Source organism: Chenopodium album, chromosome 9 (genome assembly GCF_948465745.1).
Source record: "Chenopodium album chromosome 9, dcCheAlbu1.1, whole genome shotgun sequence".
Classification (NCBI taxonomy): domain Eukaryota; kingdom Viridiplantae; phylum Streptophyta; class Magnoliopsida; order Caryophyllales; family Amaranthaceae; genus Chenopodium; species Chenopodium album.
Genome location: NC_137842.1, coordinates 66,323,876 through 66,342,759, shown reverse-complemented (window position 1 = coordinate 66,342,759; position 18,884 = coordinate 66,323,876). Strand labels below are relative to the sequence as shown.

Below are 18,884 nucleotides of genomic sequence, written 5' to 3'. Positions count from 1 at the left end.
ACCCATCATTGTTTAATACTATAGCCTCTTTTTCTATTAATATAAAGAAATTGCGATCATCAGCACAATTCAAACTAAGAATGATTTTTTTTTTTTTCAATTGCCCATAATGTAGATCATTAGGTCAGGCCAATACTTATAATTATTATAAATTAACCTATTAATTACCTCAATTATTCTCGTCAAAAAAAAAAAAAAAAAAAAAAAATTACCTCAATTATAATAGAAATTTTGTTTGGATGCCACTTTCTTCTTCTTCCTAACTCGTAATAGTTATCGAAAAGGTATTAAGCTATATTTTCAAAAGATTCGTGAATTTTCTTATAAAATTTCTCAAAGATAAAAAAAATATGGGATTTTGAAAGGAAGGTAAAAGGTGTGTTAAATTGCAGTTGAGTAAAAATAGAGGAATTACAAAGAAAAAATTAGTTATTTTTCCTACAGCTCCACAAAATCGCGGTAGGGGATGACCACATGAGAGAGAGAAAGAGAGATAAAGTTAAGATGTTGTTCTCTCAATATTAGATTTGTTTTAACCCACTTTGTATTTACAGCTCCTAAAAATTTGATAAACCACCCCTCTCCCCTGGGTTATGTGGATAGCTACTAAAGTTTTAGTAAATCACACCAAAAAAAAAAAAAAAAAGGTTTGGTATCCTTAGCTTCTCTTGTTTCTTTTAAAATATTTTGGGGTAAATTATTATCAACTTGGTGTAACGTTACACCCGTCTTATAAGTTATAACATTCATTATACGTCTTATTTTAGAATTTGTAATTTTAAATAAAAGTTATCTTAAAGTCATACGTTTAACAGTTTGCTACATATATTTCCGGAATTTGTTGGATGTCTAGATTGACTATATATATATATATATTCATGAGTCATGACCGCATTTTCTTGAACCTTCTCCACACAACCTAATTGTTAATCCATTGCCCAAAACAAGTATAGCATCCTATTGAGAATCATAGTTAGAGCCTTAGAGGTGTATATTTTTTGCACCAGTTTAATGTTGAGAAAAAGAAACTGAGTACTCTAGTATGTTGTCTTCGACCTCTACGCCATTAAGTTGAATTTTCTGCTTATAGTTATGTACTTGTGTAGTTGTGTGCTACGGAGTAATAATTAAAACGAGTAGCTGTCAAATTTTTATCATAGAAATATCACTACAGTATGTGTTCATGGTTTGGTCTCATTACTCTCATGTCGTTCAAGTAGGTGTGACAAGATATATAAGCATAAAATTTCCCCTTAATAGTCCTCCGTAGTCTGTATAGTTAGTTAACATATTAATATCTCATGATTTTGTTTTTCTTAGCTTGTATATTGATTATAGTTTTACAATTAAGATAAAGATTTTTTTTAAAGATTTGTTTCACTTTTGTTATAGACTAATACAAAATTTTATATAAAACATGGTTTAGTTTTAATTTATACTATCTTGAGCTGCATGCCAGGAAATTGTCGAGACAGTATATATGAAGAAGTTCGTTGACAATTGTTGTATGCAATATGTTTTTAAAAACCTTATGCAGAGTACTTCGTAAACGTTAAAATTTTTTATTGTAGAGTGAAAGACAAAATTTTAGGAGAAGTGAATAAATTGTCCTAACATAGTCAATGGATTGACTCTTATGATAAGCCACTAATACATTAGATGTCCTTGCAAATTTTGAAGGCCTGAAAGGTGGATCTATCCTTGAGGTGAATTATAATTACCATAGTTGATTACAGTCTCTTTCTCAAGAGTATTTTTTTGTTTATTTGTTGCTATGTTTTGGTGTCATTGAGGATACATTCCATTATCTTTCACCCTATCTTACTCAGCTAATGCGAGCCTACTATATATATCTGTTTTGAAATAAATGACCTATTTTAACAGGTACGTTTGTCATTACAAAATTTTGAAAAAATATACATTATTGAGACTATTATAACTACATAACTACAATATACTCTGGAGTAACTATAATCTTTTGTATAAAGCTTTAAAAATAGGTCAATGGAATAAGTGGTTATAACTTAAAAGTTAAAGTGGGGCATTTATTTTGAAACGGCGGTGATCGATATGCTAATGGATTGTATGATAAGTTCGGTTTACTGATGATTGGTTGCCTTAGATTCTTTGTTTTGAATTCTGCTAAAGATTGACCTACTTAGTTAATTGTATAAGTCAGATTGATCTGTTTCAGAATTTTAATTTGATACCACAACAGTCATGCAAATAATTTTACTAGTTGAGATTTAGCTTTGAATTTCATCACTTAAAACTGGATTTTACTTTGCCCTGTTCTATTTTGGTACTTTTGGGCACCTGTCAATTATTCAAATACTTGAGGGTATTAAAAGTAGTAATTGACTTTAATTAGAACTGAATTTGTTGGTACAAGTATTGACATTTTTTTTTTTTTTTTTTTTTTTGGCTGATATTATGAATAGCGAAATACATAATAAACTTAAATTTTGTTTATAACAACAATAGGTTTTTTATTTAGAGAACCATAAGGGTAGAGGGATGCTCTAACCACTTGAGATATCCCTCACTCTCCCTATAACAAGTTAACAACAATAGGTGAATAGATAAAGTTACGACAAAGGTGGGTCATGACGGGGGGACATCAAATAGGACAACTCTCTTTATACTTTTTTTGTGCAATTCCCACTTCCAGGTTGAAAACTCTGTCTTCAGTGCCCCATAGTAGGTGAATTTTCTAGAAGGGAAATAGAAAATAAAAGAGTACATCAAAATTAATTAATCGCTACTGTACTATTGATCGTTTTGCACAAATTAACTAAAAAAATGGAGTTGGAAATCTTGCTTGGATTAATAATAAAAAGGAAAATTTGTTAGAAAGGTACTTATATGTTCACCTTTTTGCGAAGAATGACCTTATATGTTCAAAGTGGTGAAAAGGGTCCTTATAAGTCACTTTTGTTGTGTAGAAGGACCTTGACATCGGAATATGATCATTGACTTTACTTTTTCGGTGTTGACCATCACGCACATGGCACGTGATGTTTTAAAAAGGCTCTTTCGTTCATTTTTTTCCCCACGTTTTCACATTCTCTTTCTTTCTTTCCCCCAATTTTCTCTCAAAATCCCTACTCTTTCCTCAAAATCATGGGAAAAAAATAAGGAAAAGACATTTTTTAAACATCATATGCATGTCACATGATGGTCAATGCCGGAAAAGTAAAGTCAGCGGTCATATTCCGATGATAAGGTCCCTCCTTACAACAAAAATAACTTATAAGGGCCTTTTTCACCACTTTGAACATAAAAGGTCCTTTTTCAAAAAAAGTGAATATATAAGTACCTTTTAGACAAATTTTCCTAATAAAAATGAGAATTTTGCCAATTAGTTAAGATTGGTGTTTAGTCATGAATTAAAATAAAAGTATTATACAGGACTCCATCTTTGATCACAAAACTGTTACAGACCTGCTTAAATTGATGGTTAGGAACATCTTCATCTTTGATCAAAGCAGCCTCTAATAAATCAACTTTCTCCTTCCTATGGTCATACATGCTCTGGCATCATCACAATTTACATCAATATATTAATTATATATTTATATTTTGAAACATGCATGATTAATAAACTGATTAAATATATATATTTCGTGTCCTGGTAGGGCACGTGCCCTACTAGATGTTTTTTTTTTTTTTTATTATTATTATTTTTTTTATTTTAAAGTTAGTTAAAATTTATTCAAATACGAAGTAGAATACAAAGTGTATTAAACTATTCAAACCTTTCCTAAATAAAATAAAAACTATTCAAACCTACTACTCCGTAATTGCTCAGTGGTTGGAACAATAACTTGTCTACCTAAGGTCAAGGGTTTTAATCCCTAACCCAACATTTATTTATTTATTTTTTCCTTTTTTTTTTCCTTTATTTCTTTTTTACTGAACTGAGCTGAGCTGAACTGAACTGAACTGATTGGAGCTGAACTGAACTGATTGGAGCTGAACTGAACTGAAAAATTAAAATGCATAAAACTGAACTGAACTGAACTGATTAGAGTTGAACTGAACAGAACTGAACTGAACAGAACTGAACTGAACATGTCCTATTGCAGTACGTAGCTAACACTCATTTTCTTTGCTTAATTTCCTTATTTTTTTTAAATTTCTTTTTTATCGCTTTATGTCTTATTGCGTTACGTGAATGTGTCTTAATTTCGTAAAAAAAAAAAAAAAAAAAATTAAGACCTTGAGAAAAGTGTTTCGGTGCCTACCATTGTTCAAATCCTAGCTCCGCTCACAGAGAAGAAATTCTTTATATGAGAATGATGCATGTTAGCATGTGCATATTTTTTTAATTGAATGAGAAATTTTTTTTTCTCCTCAATTGAGCAGAGGTAATGTTCTTTTCACTTAATACTTAAAGTGACGAAGTATTAATTTTCCTTTAATAATTTAACTTATATATAATTGGATGTTTCTACAGTGGTCCATTTCAAATGGACTACCACTATACTTTAATCTCATTGGTTGATTTTTTTTTTTTTAAGCATGGTCAAACCTTAAATTAAGCATTTTCCTTTTTTAATTCTTTTTTTATTTTCCAAAATCTTTTTTAATTTTTTTTTTATTTACCAAAATTTAATTACTTTATTTCCAAAAATCAATTTATAATTTTCGAAATTTATTTAATAAATTCAGTTTTTAATTAAATCAAAAAACAAGATTAAATTAAAAAAATGAAAATGAAAAAAAATTCATCAAAGTTCTTCGTAGTTCATCGACATTCTTCACCGTCTTTCAAATTTGTGCAACAATCGATGAATTTCTCCACGAAATTAAGAATTACAGTCGTGCATCGATGAAGAAACCGTTAGAGAAGATATGCATTCGTGCGTGGATGGAGAAAACGAGATAAGATCTACAATCCCGATTCATAGCGGCGTTAATTGTAAAGAAATTGTACAATATAAATCAACAGATGCAAAAAACATCGAATTTATGTATTCGATAAAAAAAAATTGATTTATTTTGGTAATCTAAGTTATTCAAGAAACCCAGTTAAGAAACACACTATCTTTTCTCAATCGGTTTCTTCATCGATGCACGACTGTAACTCTTAATTTCGTTGAGAAATTCATCGATTGTTGCACAAAATTGTAGGACGTTGAAGAAGGTCGATGAACATTGATGAACTACGAAGAACTACGAAGAACTTTGATGAATTTTTTTTTTATTTTTGTTTTATTAATTTAATCTTGTTTTTTTATTTAATTAAAAACTGAATTTAATAAATAAATTTCGAAAATTATAAAATGAATTTTGGAAATACAGTAATTAAATTTTGGAAAAACAAAAAGGAATAAAAAATGAATTGAAAAAAGAAATTACCTAATTTAAGGTTTGACCATGCTTTAAAAAAAAAAAGATAAAATCATCCAATGAGATTAAAGTATAGTGGTGGTCCATTTGAAATGGACCATAGTAGAATTTTCCATATATAATTAGATAAATTAATGGTTAAACTCGTGTCTCGACAAGCATGGTTAAAGTGCAACAATCAAAAAAACCACAGAGGTAGACTAATCAAGTACCTCAAGCCAGTGTTTATAGCAGAATTTAGGCATCCGAGGCAATCTATGAAAAGAAATATCAAAAAGAACCTTGACATCTTCGGCAGATTGTGGGACCAAATACTCCGACCAAGGACGACCTCCGACCTGTTCCGAACACTTACGGCTAAGGGACTCGGACAAAGCCGAAACCGTGCCGATCGCCACGATCGAGTACACCAGGTCAGGGTGGTGTTCAGCCATTTGGAACGCAACAAACCCACCATAACTAAACCCTATTACCACACATTTCTCTTCAACACCCAACTTCCTTAGCCCTTTTGCAAAATAATCCGCGTGAAATCTTGGAGTTACCTCGGTACTTTTGGTTGTTGTATAGGATTCACCAAAGAAAAAAAGGTCAGGTATATAAAGGTCATACATTTTTCTTAGGGCTAAGATTTGGAAACTCCATGTTATTAGGCCATTGCCGGCGAAACCATGGATAAGAACAAGAGGCTTTTTATTCTTCTTCTTCGTCGTCTTGTTGTTGTTAACCCAAAAATGAATGGTTGTTCCTGGCTCTATCTCCAACTTTTTGGGTCGCATTCCTGCTAACTTCATTGTCTTTTGTAGCAAGGACATGTAGCAATTCACTATGTTCACCATTTTACTTTCTTTCTCAATTTCTCTCAGTCGATTTGAATGCTTTGTTACATACTACACGTCCACACCACTGCAAGATTGCAATAATTTCTTTGTTCAGCCAAGCCAATTGACACTACGACAATTTTCATTATCTTTCTCGTCTTTTCACGCAATAATACATGATCAAAAATTTAAATTTGAATATCAGACTCTGGTTGTGCAATTTTCATTATCTTTCTCGTCTTTTCACACAATTATACTTTCAATTAGGGTTTTTCATTGATACATGATCAAAAATTTAAATTCAAATTCAAATATCAGACAATTTTTATTATTTGTCTCGTCTTTTCACACAATAATATTTTCAATTAGGGTTGTTCATCGGTACATGATCAAAAATTTAAATTCAAATATCAGACTGGTTGTGCAATTTTCATTATCTTTCTCATCTTTTCACACAATAATACTTTCTGTAAACCATAAAAATTCAAACCTGCAATATATAATTAAAGAAGGTTACAACTCTCGTAGATCTCTTGATTCCTCTCTCTCCAAAGGGCTAGAGTTTGATATTTGTTTATAGTACGGGGCCTTGTCGGCTTAATCCATACTATAGACCTACAATGTTTAGTAGTAGGGAGGAGATGGGGTCTTTGTGACTTATTCCATCTTAGCCTCATTAAACCCTAGATTCGACCCTCTTTATATAGAGAGTCGTAGATTAAAAGATAATCTATGAGATTCAGAAGATAAATATCTTATAATTTTTTATATTATCTCCTTATTTACATATATCTGATACCTAATAATTAACGAAATTTCGGTGTTAACACTTTCAATTAGGGTTGTTCATCGGGTTGTGCTACATTATTTTAAGTTCAAATCTTGGATCAATAAGATTGATTCAAAACCCAACCCGGATCAATTAGACCGATTTAAGAGCATTTTCTTTATTTTACTCAATAAAAATTTTAATTCATATGATACTGCTATTAAAAAAAAATGTTTAATGCATTTTGATTTTATGAATGCCTAGAACTATGTAGAAAATACTTCATAGCTCATATTATTAATGTTTTAAAACATTATAGAGGTTTCATGCATAATTTTAAACAAAAAGTCATCTTGGTCCAAGACCTTTTGTTTTTAAGGGTTTTGGACCAAACTAAGGACTAGAAAATGAAATTCTCTCAGACTTGGAGCATGGAACATTTCTCTCCAACCTGGTCTGATCCGGTCCAGTTTTTGAACCTCTCTTAGCTACAACACTATATTTCAATTTGTATTTTATTTTCATACAATTAACGATATTTTATCCAAAATTAAACTCCATAATTAATAAATGATGATAAGGGGATTCGAACACCCAACCTTATCTAAGAAAGAGAGTTACTTAACCATCTAAGTTAATCATAAGCTATGTTATAAATATGAAAATAAATGTATATAATTGATAATCACAAGGTCTAATTAAAGTAGCAACCGGTGCGCAGCGCCCGGACTACACACTAGTTTCTAATTAAGAATGAATTTTTTTTTTAAAAAAATGTAGTCGATAAAAATATTTTTCATTTCACAAAATCAATTAAACACTATTCAAATTGTTAGATATTGTGAAACTCCTCGATAAAGTGATTTCCATTGATCAATATTTATAGGGTTACAATGAGAAACCTAATCATATTAGGTAATTATAAGATATGTACAGATATCAAAGATAATCTTATACAAAATATATCCTAAACCTAGGATGATAATATTCTATGGATATTCTCTATCACACCCCCGCAGTCAGAGCGGGAGAAAATCGGATGCTCAGACTGGATCTGAATCACGCATCAAACGGTAAGGATAGTATAGTAACCCATGATCAAAAGAGAAGTAGTAGACGTATGCTGGTGATGACGATGAGAAGCAACAACCACGACCTACGTATAGTAGAGATATGCGCTTTTAGGCCGAAGGAGAAGAGTCACGCATATACTTGGGCCAAGTTGCAGATCCAGAGAAGAATAAGTTAAGGGATCAAACCATCATCAGGGAGAAAACACTACACTACTACGTGAAATCACAGTTGAAGAAAAACAAATAAAATTGCGCAAGAAAAGATTAAATCCCACCGCTTGAAATTAATCAATTCTCAAAAGAGAAACCAGATAGAAAAAATTAATACTCCACAAAGATTCCAAGTGCTGCAACAATAAAAGGAGCTAACTTGATAGCAAAAGAGATGTGCAAAAGTTGACGTTATTGTGATATACCACCACCAGAACAAAATCTATGTGATTATGTGTAAAAAAAAAAACCAATGAGGCAATGTAAGAATCAATGTTGGTCATGGGGAGGTGGAAGTAGAGTGCGGCACATGGAGTAGGTTGGCAGATGTGGTTACTGGCAGTAATGGGAGGCGGTAGTGTATGCGATTGCCAACAACGATGAAGGAGGCTTTTCGCGATTGCTACTGTTGGTAGGAGGCGCAAGGTTATTCTATGGATATTCTCTATCACAAATCATACTCTGACAATTGCTCGATCTATCTCTAACATTTTATATATTCACGCCCAAGATATAGATCAATTAGGCCAGCCAAATACATGTAAGTATTATAATAACCCTACTAATTACCTCGATTATAACGGAGACTTTGTTTGTATGCCCCTTTCTTCATCTTCCTAATTCATAATAGTTATGGAATAGGTATTAAACTATATATCCAAAAGATTCATGAATTTTCATACAAAATATTTTTAAAGATTAAAAAAATTATGGGATTTGGAAGGGGAGGTAAGAGGTAATTTATATTATTGAATTGCATTTGAGGTAAAATAGAGGTATTATAGAGAAGAAAAGTAGTTAATTTTCCTACAGCTCTACATAATCGCATTAAGGGATAACTAGATAAGAGACAGAAAGAAAAATAAAGTTTAGAAGTTGTTCTTTGAGCATTAGATTTGAGTTAATCTACACTTGTATTTTCAACTCCTTAAAAAAATTAATAAACAAACACAACCCCTTATGTGGATAGCGCATAAAGTTATATTGAATCACATATAAATTAAGGTGATGTTAAGTTATTGTGAATCACTTATCTAGTTATCTTGTTTCTCATTTTGTCATTGTCATTTGAAAATATATATCTTGGGGTAAAACAAGATCATTTTTTATTTTGATGTAAAGTTACACCCATTTATGATAATTTTTTTAAAAAAAGAAAACAACTTTATCTAAAAGTCATACAACTTTTGCTATTATTGTCCTGTGATTTGGAGCTCAATATATAATCATAATCATATCAATCCCGGATTTTGCTGGATATATATATCATGATCATGGGGACAACTAAGAAATTAGTATTGTCTACGTCATCTACGTCTACGTGCACAAAAAAGGCATTATCTAACAAGGCCTTATATTAGGAGTGGAGGTCCAATATATACAATCCTTATACTTTTCAAAAAAAAAAAAAAGTTCGTATTATTTATCTCTGGAAAATGATGGGTATGTGCTGGCCATTTTACATTTCTTTCCTACAAATTAATATACGAGTATTAATTTAGAATGGCAAATTTAAACCCTATTGATGTTATTTAACCTTTCGTATATATAATATTTGTCTACTATTTTATTTTTAGTGTTTCTCACGTTTTAAGGGACTAATAAAATGAGTCAAACTTTGAAATTGCATTGTGTGTCTCATGAATGGCCTCCCACTAACTTTCCCTCCTTTTTCCTCCACCATCCAAAATTTCCACCCTATTCTTTACCTTCTCAAATCCATCACATCTTCAAAATTTTCTCTCTCTTCCTCAAATTTCAATCATCCAAAAAAAAAAAACAAAGAAATTTCTCACAAACTTGTTACAATCATCGCGATTTTATGTAATTTATTCAATCAACAATAATAATTTGGAGAAATTCTCCTAGAGGTTTTCTTGTATAACACGACTAATAACCTTTTTATTTTTCTCTATTGAAACCACAACCACAACTAACCACAATGCCGAGCAAATTGAGAAAGGCAATCGCGGCCATGAAAGATCAAACGAGCATAAGCCTGGCGAAGGTTGGGGGAGCAGAGTCCTCAACCCTCGAAGTGGCAATTTTAAAGGCTACAACTCACGATGAGGTACCAGTGGATGAGAGATACATCACAGATATCCTTCGAATCGTGTCCTCAAATAGAACCTATGCGGGGTCCTGTGCAAGAGCACTAGGACGCCGCATAGGTAGGACTCGAAATTGGGTCGTGGCATTAAAATCCCTAATGATAGTCCTCCGGGTTTTCCAAGATGGGGACCCACATTTTCCTAAGGAGATCCTCCATGCCATGAAACGAGGGTACAAGATCCTTAATCTCAACTCATTCCGTGATGACTCCTCTACCTCTTGCCCTTGGGATTTCACCGCCTTCGTCCGCACCTTCGCCCTCTACCTTGATGAGCGTCTCGATTGCTTCCTCACAGGCAAGCTTCAACGGCGAAAATCGTACCAACAATCTGGCCGTACCAAGGGTTACTCGAGGAATAATGAGCCTATTGTCCGTGACATGAAGCCTAGTGTGCTCCTTGACAGGTATTCCATTATTCCGTCTCAAAAAAATAAATTCTGAATAGAAAATTTTAGATTTTTAGCGTTTAAAATTACAATTTTGCAGAAGCCTAATACAATTAAACATGCGTAAACTTGTAATATTGTACTCCTATAATGTTTTCTTAAAGCACAACATATATAATTTGGAGCATAAATTTGCCTAATTTGAAATAGTAGTATTTGATCTCATCTTAAATTTCCATAATATTGGATATTATGTTTTAGGCAAATGTCTTTAATGATAAAAATAAAAATAAAAATAAATACTTAGGTAGCTAATGTTTATAAATTTCCGTGAAATCACTATTAAGAAATTACTCTGAATTAATTTTTAATTTTAATTTAGTTTAGAGTAATTACTCTGTAATTTTTTTTACAAGTAAAAAAGTTGTGAATATAGGTTCTGTCTCGACAGAGTTAATATTGGTTGTGTTGTGTTATAAATCAATTTGAGATTGAAGAAGTATATTTGTTCTCACTTGAAATTCTATGACAAACACATAAAATAGCCTAGTGTAAGCCAGTTTATGTAATAAGCAAGTAACAAATTAATTCAAACTATCTCAATATTCTCATGTTATACATTGGTGTTTAAAATTACTCAGGATCTTACACTGGCAGAAGCTACTAGACCGTGCAATCGCCACCCAACCCACAGGTGCAGCTCGAACCAACCACGTGGTGCAAACCTGCCTCTACGCGATAGTCCAGGAAACATTCGACCTCTACCGTGACATATCCGATGGTCTAGCCTTATTACTAGACAGTTTCTTTCATTTACAGTACAACAATTGTGTGAGTGCATTCCAAACTTGTGTTAAAGCCTCTAAGCAATTCGGCGAACTTGCCACCTTCTACGACTTGTGCAAGAGCATAGGAATCGGTAGAACCTCAGAGTACCCGAGTGTCCAAACAATATCCGAAGAATTGGTAGAAACCTTACAAGAGTTCCTTAAGGACCAGTCTTCTTTCCCTGGGACTAACGGTCGTAGAACACCTGGAGGAAGTGGACACTACCTCCCCTCACTTAGCCCAAACTCGGAGTCAGACTCCGTGATGAGGTCCGAGTATGGTGAGTCTCAATGCACCTCCCTCGAGGACCTCATAGGTGGGGATCACGGGTTTAGCCCCGAGAGGTACTCGGACCCTGGTAGGGAGAAGCCACCACAACTCGAAGAATCGTATAGTACAAATGACACTACTTCGGTAAGATCTGAACCAATCGATCATCGAGGGATCAACGCCGTGTTGGATCTTTTATCATTAGACGATCCATCTCCTCCGACCGATCTTCAACAGCAAGTCGTCGAGGAGTCTAACAATGAAGGACTAACTTCGCCCTCAGAAGAGTCAGGACAAGGTTGGGAGTTGGTTTTATTTGAATCAGCAACAAATCAACCTTCGACAGAAACTACTAATAATAATGACAACATTGATAGTAGTGTTGCAAGTAATAACAATGGGTTCGAGGTTGATTTTTTCAGCGATTTCAATGGTCCTAGTACCTCATCTTTTACTCCCCTGCCCGACGACCACACCTATAACCCATTCTTACAAGATTCAGTTGATTTAAACCTTCCCTTCGAAGCTCAAAATAGCGAGCCCGTCAACGAGTTGGGAAGTTTTGGTTATGTTAGTTTTGGACCCGGTAGTACAAATGGAAGTATCTCAGATAGTGGTTTTCCTACTGATTTAGGTGTCAGTGTTGGAAGCACTACTCAGCCAACCACATTCGAGGCCGGTTTACCGTTAAATTTTCATTCCGAACTTGGCAATGTCAACACTGAAAACAACCACCAACAACTAGACTTGTTCGATGACCCTGGTAGAAGTAGTAATTTCAGTTCCAGCACCAACATATCGCTTGTAACTCACGGTGGACACGGTGAGCACAATCGAAGTCTTTCGACATCTGTTATAGATAACTTCGGCGAAGCTAATACTGCTGGGATGCCACCTACTTATAACCAAGCCAATTATGTACCCACAACATATCACGCTAGGTTCGCGAGTACTGATTTCAGCTCATCACCCTTTTCGGTTTCATTTCACAATGTGAATGCTAGTATAGGTAAACCAACAATACATCATGCTAGGTATGGGAGTAATCTAAGTACGAATTCATCAGCCTTTTCGGAAAACTTCGATTGTTTTAGCGGGTATAGCAGTGCAACAGTACCACAACCTTTTCCTACTGAGTCAGGGGATGGAAGTGCAAATGCAATTGTTCCGTTTGGTCAAGTGGGAAGTGATGATTTATTCTCTTCCTCGGGTCCTAAGCTCCAAGCAACCCCCACATTTCGCGCCACGAGTATAGATATGGATCAACATCAACAAAGTAATCTATGGAACGAGAATGATCCATTCGGGTCATTTCCGACTACTACAAGTGCTATCGATCCACAAAAAATGAGTGGATCTTTTGATCAACAAAACATAATGCAACAACAACAATTGTGGTTGCAAAATCAGAATAAGATTATGGCTAAACATTTAACATGATCGTAATGATAATTAAATTGTATTTTGTTGTATATCGATCTCTGTAGCTAATTGTATGTACTAATTAGTTTGTTCGTTCTAAGAAAAAGAATCATTAGAAAGTCCTCCTCACGAGAGGATATAGATTGTTTGTACTATTTCTTGGTAATATTGCCTCATTATTATGTAATACTCATCTTGTACCTCTTAATGTTCTTAAACTTCTAACTTTGATGCCTCTGTGAAGAGTCTGTTTTCTTATTTTACACAAATCAATAGGCAAACAACTCTTCGTCAAACTCATCTAAATGTTTTGTTGAATTTTTCCTTTCGTTACTACAAGTGTTTTGAAATTATACGGTTTCTTTATTTTGAATTGATTTAAATTTATATGATGGGTCTAAGTTTTTTAATTCCCCACTGTACTGTATTGTTGGAATGTTTAGACATTTCAAATGATTTTTTAAGTAAAGCTTTGTTGTTGTATACTTGTATTTTTAGATAAGAAGATATACACTATATTTGTACTAGGTGTGTTCCTTAAAACATAAGTGTCTCCTTAAATATTATTTAATGAAAATGTTTCTATCAATGTTTATCAATTTAATCACGAAAAATAATTTCACTATAAGGGAATCATGTTCAAGGCTGTGGCCGAATCAATCTCCAGTCTACAGCTTAACCTAAAGGCCTGAACTTCAAGAAAGATGGTCTAAAAAGTCATATACCAAGCGTCCAAGCCCAACAAATTCTTAAAGTAACCATAAAAATTGTTAAATTACCTTTTAATTGATCGTTGTATAATACGTAGTAAAAATTAATGGTTGATAATGGTTGATGGTTGCATCTGACATGTCCCTCAACTTTGTTCATTAACCCTACAATAATGCCAAACTTGAGAAAATGAAAATATCAACCCATTAATTGATTCTCCTGTAAGATTTATCCCATTAATATTACCCCCTTAGTTATTCAAGGGGATCCAGGCAAGGCCTGAGAGTATACAAGTTACCGAAGAAGTGATTCTTTTTTTTTTTTTTTTTTTTTTTTTTTGATAACAGAAGTGATTCTTAAATAGAGAGTACAAGACTAAGATTAAAACTATCCTTACAAAAAATTCTCCATTACATATGTTTTTTGGCAAGTGATTAGGTGAAGAAGGAAGTTTCCTAAGCGTTGAACAATTCAGAGCCATGAGGGCCATGATCCTCTTTCACCTAACTTAACAATCCCAGCCCCAGATTATTGGAACTTAGAAAATTTTTCTTGTTCCACAAGCTTAAATTACATGGGAGATGGGATCATGGGACCAACACAAGTTACACAACTCCCTGCACAGATGAACGAGTTTATAATATGTGCAGCTACATCAACAATCACTTATTCATTTCACAAACAATTGCAATTTGAGAATTAGCTGTATATTTCAAGCTCAATAGAATGAATTATTAAAAAAAGGTGAAATTTAGAGTTCTAAGATTTAAAAAATGACAATAATTTGATACCACATATATTGCATTTTACTGATGTCATTTAAATGTTCTTACACAAAGTATTATGTGTGAGCGGATAAAATAAGACAAGTATATAAGATTATAAATTGTTATATACATCCGAGTATTGTTTGTTTAATTATCAAATGAGCAAACAAATACCTTTGGATGCACCGTGCACCCAGGTGTATATGACAATCTTTCACATAAGAAGGAGTAAGTGAATTGAACATCAACATTAAGCGCACGATGATAAGTTGGCAAGTTGACATTTCACAAAATAAACACCAACATCCACCCTTTCTATTTTCTACAACATAGAAATCACTAAGGAATACAATACTAATAAAAATAAATAAAGATTATAAGTTATCTAACAACAACATTGTCTCACTTTTGTCTTCAACTTTATATTGGTGCACATGAATTAATACTATAATTAACTATGAATCTCAACAGGATACCTGTCAATACAATCCAACCAAGGACTTTTAGGTGACGGCTTAACATTCCTCATCGCTTGCCAAACCGCACTATTACACTTAAATCCAGACCCAAATGCTATTTGCCATACTCTATGCCCTTTCCTCATCCTCCCCTTAGCCTCAATGTACCCAAGCTCGTACCAAATCGAGCTCGAAGACGTGTTCCCGAACCTATGAAGCGTCATCCTAGACGCTTCAACATGGACCGGGCTCAGCTGCAGGTTCTTCTCTAGCTCATCGATCACAGCCCTTCCTCCGGCATGGATACAAAAATGCTCGAAAGCAAGCTTGAAGTCGGGAATATACGGCTTAATCTTCACATTAAAAAACTTCCTAGCAACAAGGGTAAAAAAGAACAATAATTGTTCACTTATAGGTAGCACAAGCGGACCAAGTGTTGTAATATTAGTCTTAAGTGCATCCCCGGCTATAGCCATCAAGTCCTTAGAAAGGGAAACACCAGTCTTACCAATCTCATCTTGTTCTTGATACACACACTTAAACGCCTTATCATCCGCCCCACGATGAGTTCGGACAGTATGAACAAGGCGGTACTTGGCTCGGCTTTTGTCCCTAGGCTTATTAGACAACAAAACCGCCGCACCCCCAACACGAAACAAGCAATTAGGAATAAGCATTGCTTTCTTATTCCCAAAATACCAGTTTTGTGTAATATTTTCGGTACTAACTACAACAGCATAAGTATTCCTATGCACTTGCAATAAATCTTTCGCAAGATCAATTGCGATAACTCCTGCAGAACACCCCATTCCTCCAAGATTAATACTCTTAATATTACCACGTAACTTATACTTGTTCACTATCATAGCGGACAAAGACGGTGTCGGATTAAACAAGCTACAATTTACAACAAGTACACCTATGTCCTTAACCTTGACGCCCGTTTGAGCAAAGAGATTGTCCAATGCACCAAACATGACTTGCTCGGCTTCCTCCCGCGCCGCCTGCATAGAGGGGCGCGGGGGGATTGAGTGCATTGCTATAGGAACCACTGTTTCTTCTCCTAACCCTGAACGTTCTAGAATCTTCCTTTGGAACTCGAGAGACGAATCGTTGAAATCCCCGGTTAACCGGGAATGTTCGACGAAATCCTTATAAGTAACTCTCAACTGACTTGGTGGATGGTACAGTGAGAAATCCACCAAGTAAACGGATCTGGGTCGGGTCATAAAATAAACCGTGGACCCGAATACAATAACAGTACAACAAGTAATAACACTAAGAAGATTATACTTAAGGTGAAGCCAAAGCTGGTAAACGTCGTCGTATTTCATCTGGGAAACTTCGATTAATACAACCGCCATTAATGGGATTAAACAAAGAGTTATTAAGTGAGTCACTAAATAGTGATACCCAAGTTTAACATACTTGAGATTCACGCTATTAAGAAAGTCAGGTAAACGCCGTAACTGGCGGATCTGAACGCCGTTTGACGGCGGAAATTGGGTGTTTTCCGGCATGATGTTTGTGGGTTGGTTTTGGTTTTTTGAGTTTTTCGGGAATTTTTTGTGCTTATAAAAAAAACAGAGGAGGAGAGAGAAAATGTGTGTAGTAAGAAGAGAAGATCTAAAGGCGATGGAAATGGAGGAAAAGAGGAGGTGGGAAATGTGATTAAGGTGGTTAATTGAAATGGGTTAGTGTTAATTTTGTGACATTCTCACTAATTTTGCGGGGATATATAAAAACAGAGGAGTGCTAAATAGCGTGAGGGAGAAGATCTGAAGGTACTGGAAATGGCTGACGAAGCGAAGTGGTTAAGGTTTGGAAATGGTAGTTACAACCAAATGTATATCCGTTATAAATAATTACATATTCGGAAGTAAACTACAAGTACTTAAATATATTCGGGGGTGTTACAAATTGGTATGGTCGATTTAATATTTCCTCGTACTGATTTGTCAAGATAATAAAATATAGAAGTAAATGTTGCAGAAATTTGAAGTACCTTTTTAATTGGCTGAAAAATTGATGTTTCTATGCTGGTGAAAACTCCTATTTCCTGTACAATTTCTCTGTTAATTTCTGCTGGTTTCTGAGTTATGAGGGGTGGACAGAGAAAAGGGGAAGAATGATTGAATGAATGATTGGGTTTATAATACTGTAATAATCAGGGTGTTTAATGACTAATAAATTGTTTTGATTAGATTTGGGGTTATTTAAATGAGAATGCAAGAGTTTAAGTAAATTGATTAATTGGAGTTTGAAAAGTAATGTACACTACATTTGATTTTTAAAATGGTTTTCTATATTTGTAAGCTTTATTAGCTAAGCTTAATTTATTTTTTCTTGATTTGTGTGCTCTTTGTCCCACTTAGTTGAGGTTGACATAAACAATTACAAGTTTTGTTGATTTTTTTAAGCATTTTTCCTTTTTTTTTCTTTTTTTTTTTTTGAGGAAAAGCATTTTTCCTTTTTTTATACTCCGTATTACTGTATTATACATCGATAAGTCCTTAATTCCACCTAAAAATAATAATATTTAGTGGAGTAAAAATAATTTTAATTCAATAAAATTATTTTAGTTTAATAAAATTTAGTAATCTTACATAATAAATATAATAAAAAAATTAGTTAAAATAAGATTTAATTAATAAAATTAATTTTAATATAGAGTAGTAAAAATAATTTCAGTTTATTAAAATTAATTTAAGTTCAATAAAAATAATTTCAAATCACTAAAATTAATTTAAGTTCAATAACAATAATTACAGTTCACCAAAAATAAGATGATGGGAAGACGGCGTACCTAAAACTTTTACAAGTATCAAATGAAGTAAATTAAGTTCAATAAACAAAAATAATTTAAGTTCGATAAAAATTAAACTTACACTTAATAAGGGCATGTTCACTTCAGCTTAATTTCAGTTCAGCTCTAATAATTTCAATTCAGCTCCTAATTTCATTCTCTCATAAAATATTCATTTCAGCTCTATTCAGTTCAGTTCATTTCAGCTTCAATCAGTTCAAACTAGTTCATTAAATATGAACAATCCCTAAGTTTTTTATATACAAAGTAGATTCTTTTACCACCAAATGACTTATCTATACACTTTCTCGGCTCGTTTCTAATTGAACACATCAACTAAAAAGTGAACATATATATTTTATTTTATTTTTTTACAACGGTTTAAAAGACGGCTAGCTCCCAACGTTTCAAAAGTGAACATTTATATTGTAGTTAATAACTAAATATATTTTTTACTTGAGTAACATCAAAGCATTTTAACATGCATCTTCCGGTTTTTAATACACGAGCCAAGCAAGACTATCTAATTTAATTCTCCGATAATTGACATATTATAGGAAGAATCACAAATATGATTTGTTGTCGTCTACCACAATCTCAATGTGGCTAAGCATCTACAGCGAAGTGTGTGGTTTGAGATCGAGTTGGAAATGTGAACTTCAAATTATCAAGGTTGATTAAGAAATTGAAAATGCCATTTCCTTTACGAATAGGTATTGACAAAAAGAAGAATATTTTGAATTTTGGATGGTATGTGACTGTGCATGTTAAAATAGCTCACTTGACCACATATTACAAATTTCAAGCTTGACGTTATTTCAAAGAAGAATTGTTTGGTGTTTATGTCATGCTTATAACAAACAACTTATTTGAATTGTACCAACGTTAGAATATC

At 33.4% G+C, this 18,884-nt stretch overlaps 2 protein-coding genes and 1 pseudogene across 2 annotated transcripts; 1 reads left to right on the top strand and 2 right to left on the bottom strand.

Moving 5' to 3' along the window:
- Window positions 1-2,580: 2,580 nt before the first annotated feature.
- On the bottom strand, window positions 2,581-6,194 carry LOC145560240 (uncharacterized). Its single transcript, XM_081621494.1, has 3 exons — window positions 5,568-6,194; window positions 3,445-3,534; window positions 2,581-2,713 (listed from the first exon to the last, which is right to left on the bottom strand). The coding sequence occupies exons 1-3, from the start codon at window positions 6,192-6,194 to the stop codon at window positions 2,621-2,623; spliced, it is 810 nt and encodes a 269-aa protein (XP_081477620.1). The 3' UTR covers window positions 2,581-2,620.
- A 3,823-nt stretch (window positions 6,195-10,017) lies between these two features.
- LOC145560239 (clathrin coat assembly protein AP180-like) lies at window positions 10,018-13,359 on the top strand. Its single transcript, XM_081621493.1, has 2 exons — window positions 10,018-10,745; window positions 11,369-13,359. The coding sequence occupies exons 1-2, from the start codon at window positions 10,171-10,173 to the stop codon at window positions 13,263-13,265; spliced, it is 2,472 nt and encodes an 823-aa protein (XP_081477619.1). The 5' UTR covers window positions 10,018-10,170; the 3' UTR covers window positions 13,266-13,359.
- Window positions 13,360-14,941: 1,582 nt separating this feature from the next.
- LOC145560238 (3-ketoacyl-CoA synthase 4 pseudogene) lies at window positions 14,942-17,445 on the bottom strand (annotated as a pseudogene).
- Between the last annotated feature and the right edge of the window lie 1,439 nt (window positions 17,446-18,884).

Bases quoted from the DNA above. Each gene is read 5' to 3' on its own strand.
- LOC145560240 (XM_081621494.1), bottom strand. From the start codon at position 6,194: ATGGTGAACATAGTGAATTGCTACATGTCCTTGCTACAAAAGACAATG. The intron at 3,535-5,567 runs GTACTTGATTAG...TGATGATGCCAG, and splicing joins GCTATAAACACTGGCTTGAG to AGCATGTATGACCATAGGAA. The intron at 2,714-3,444 runs GTCTGTAACAGT...TTTCCCTTCTAG, and splicing joins CTAACCATCAATTTAAGCAG to AAAATTCACCTACTATGGGG.
- LOC145560239 (XM_081621493.1), top strand. From the start codon at position 10,171: ATGCCGAGCAAATTGAGAAAGGCAATCGCGGCCATGAAAGATCAAACG. The intron at 10,746-11,368 runs GTATTCCATTAT...AAAATTACTCAG, and splicing joins CCTAGTGTGCTCCTTGACAG to GATCTTACACTGGCAGAAGC.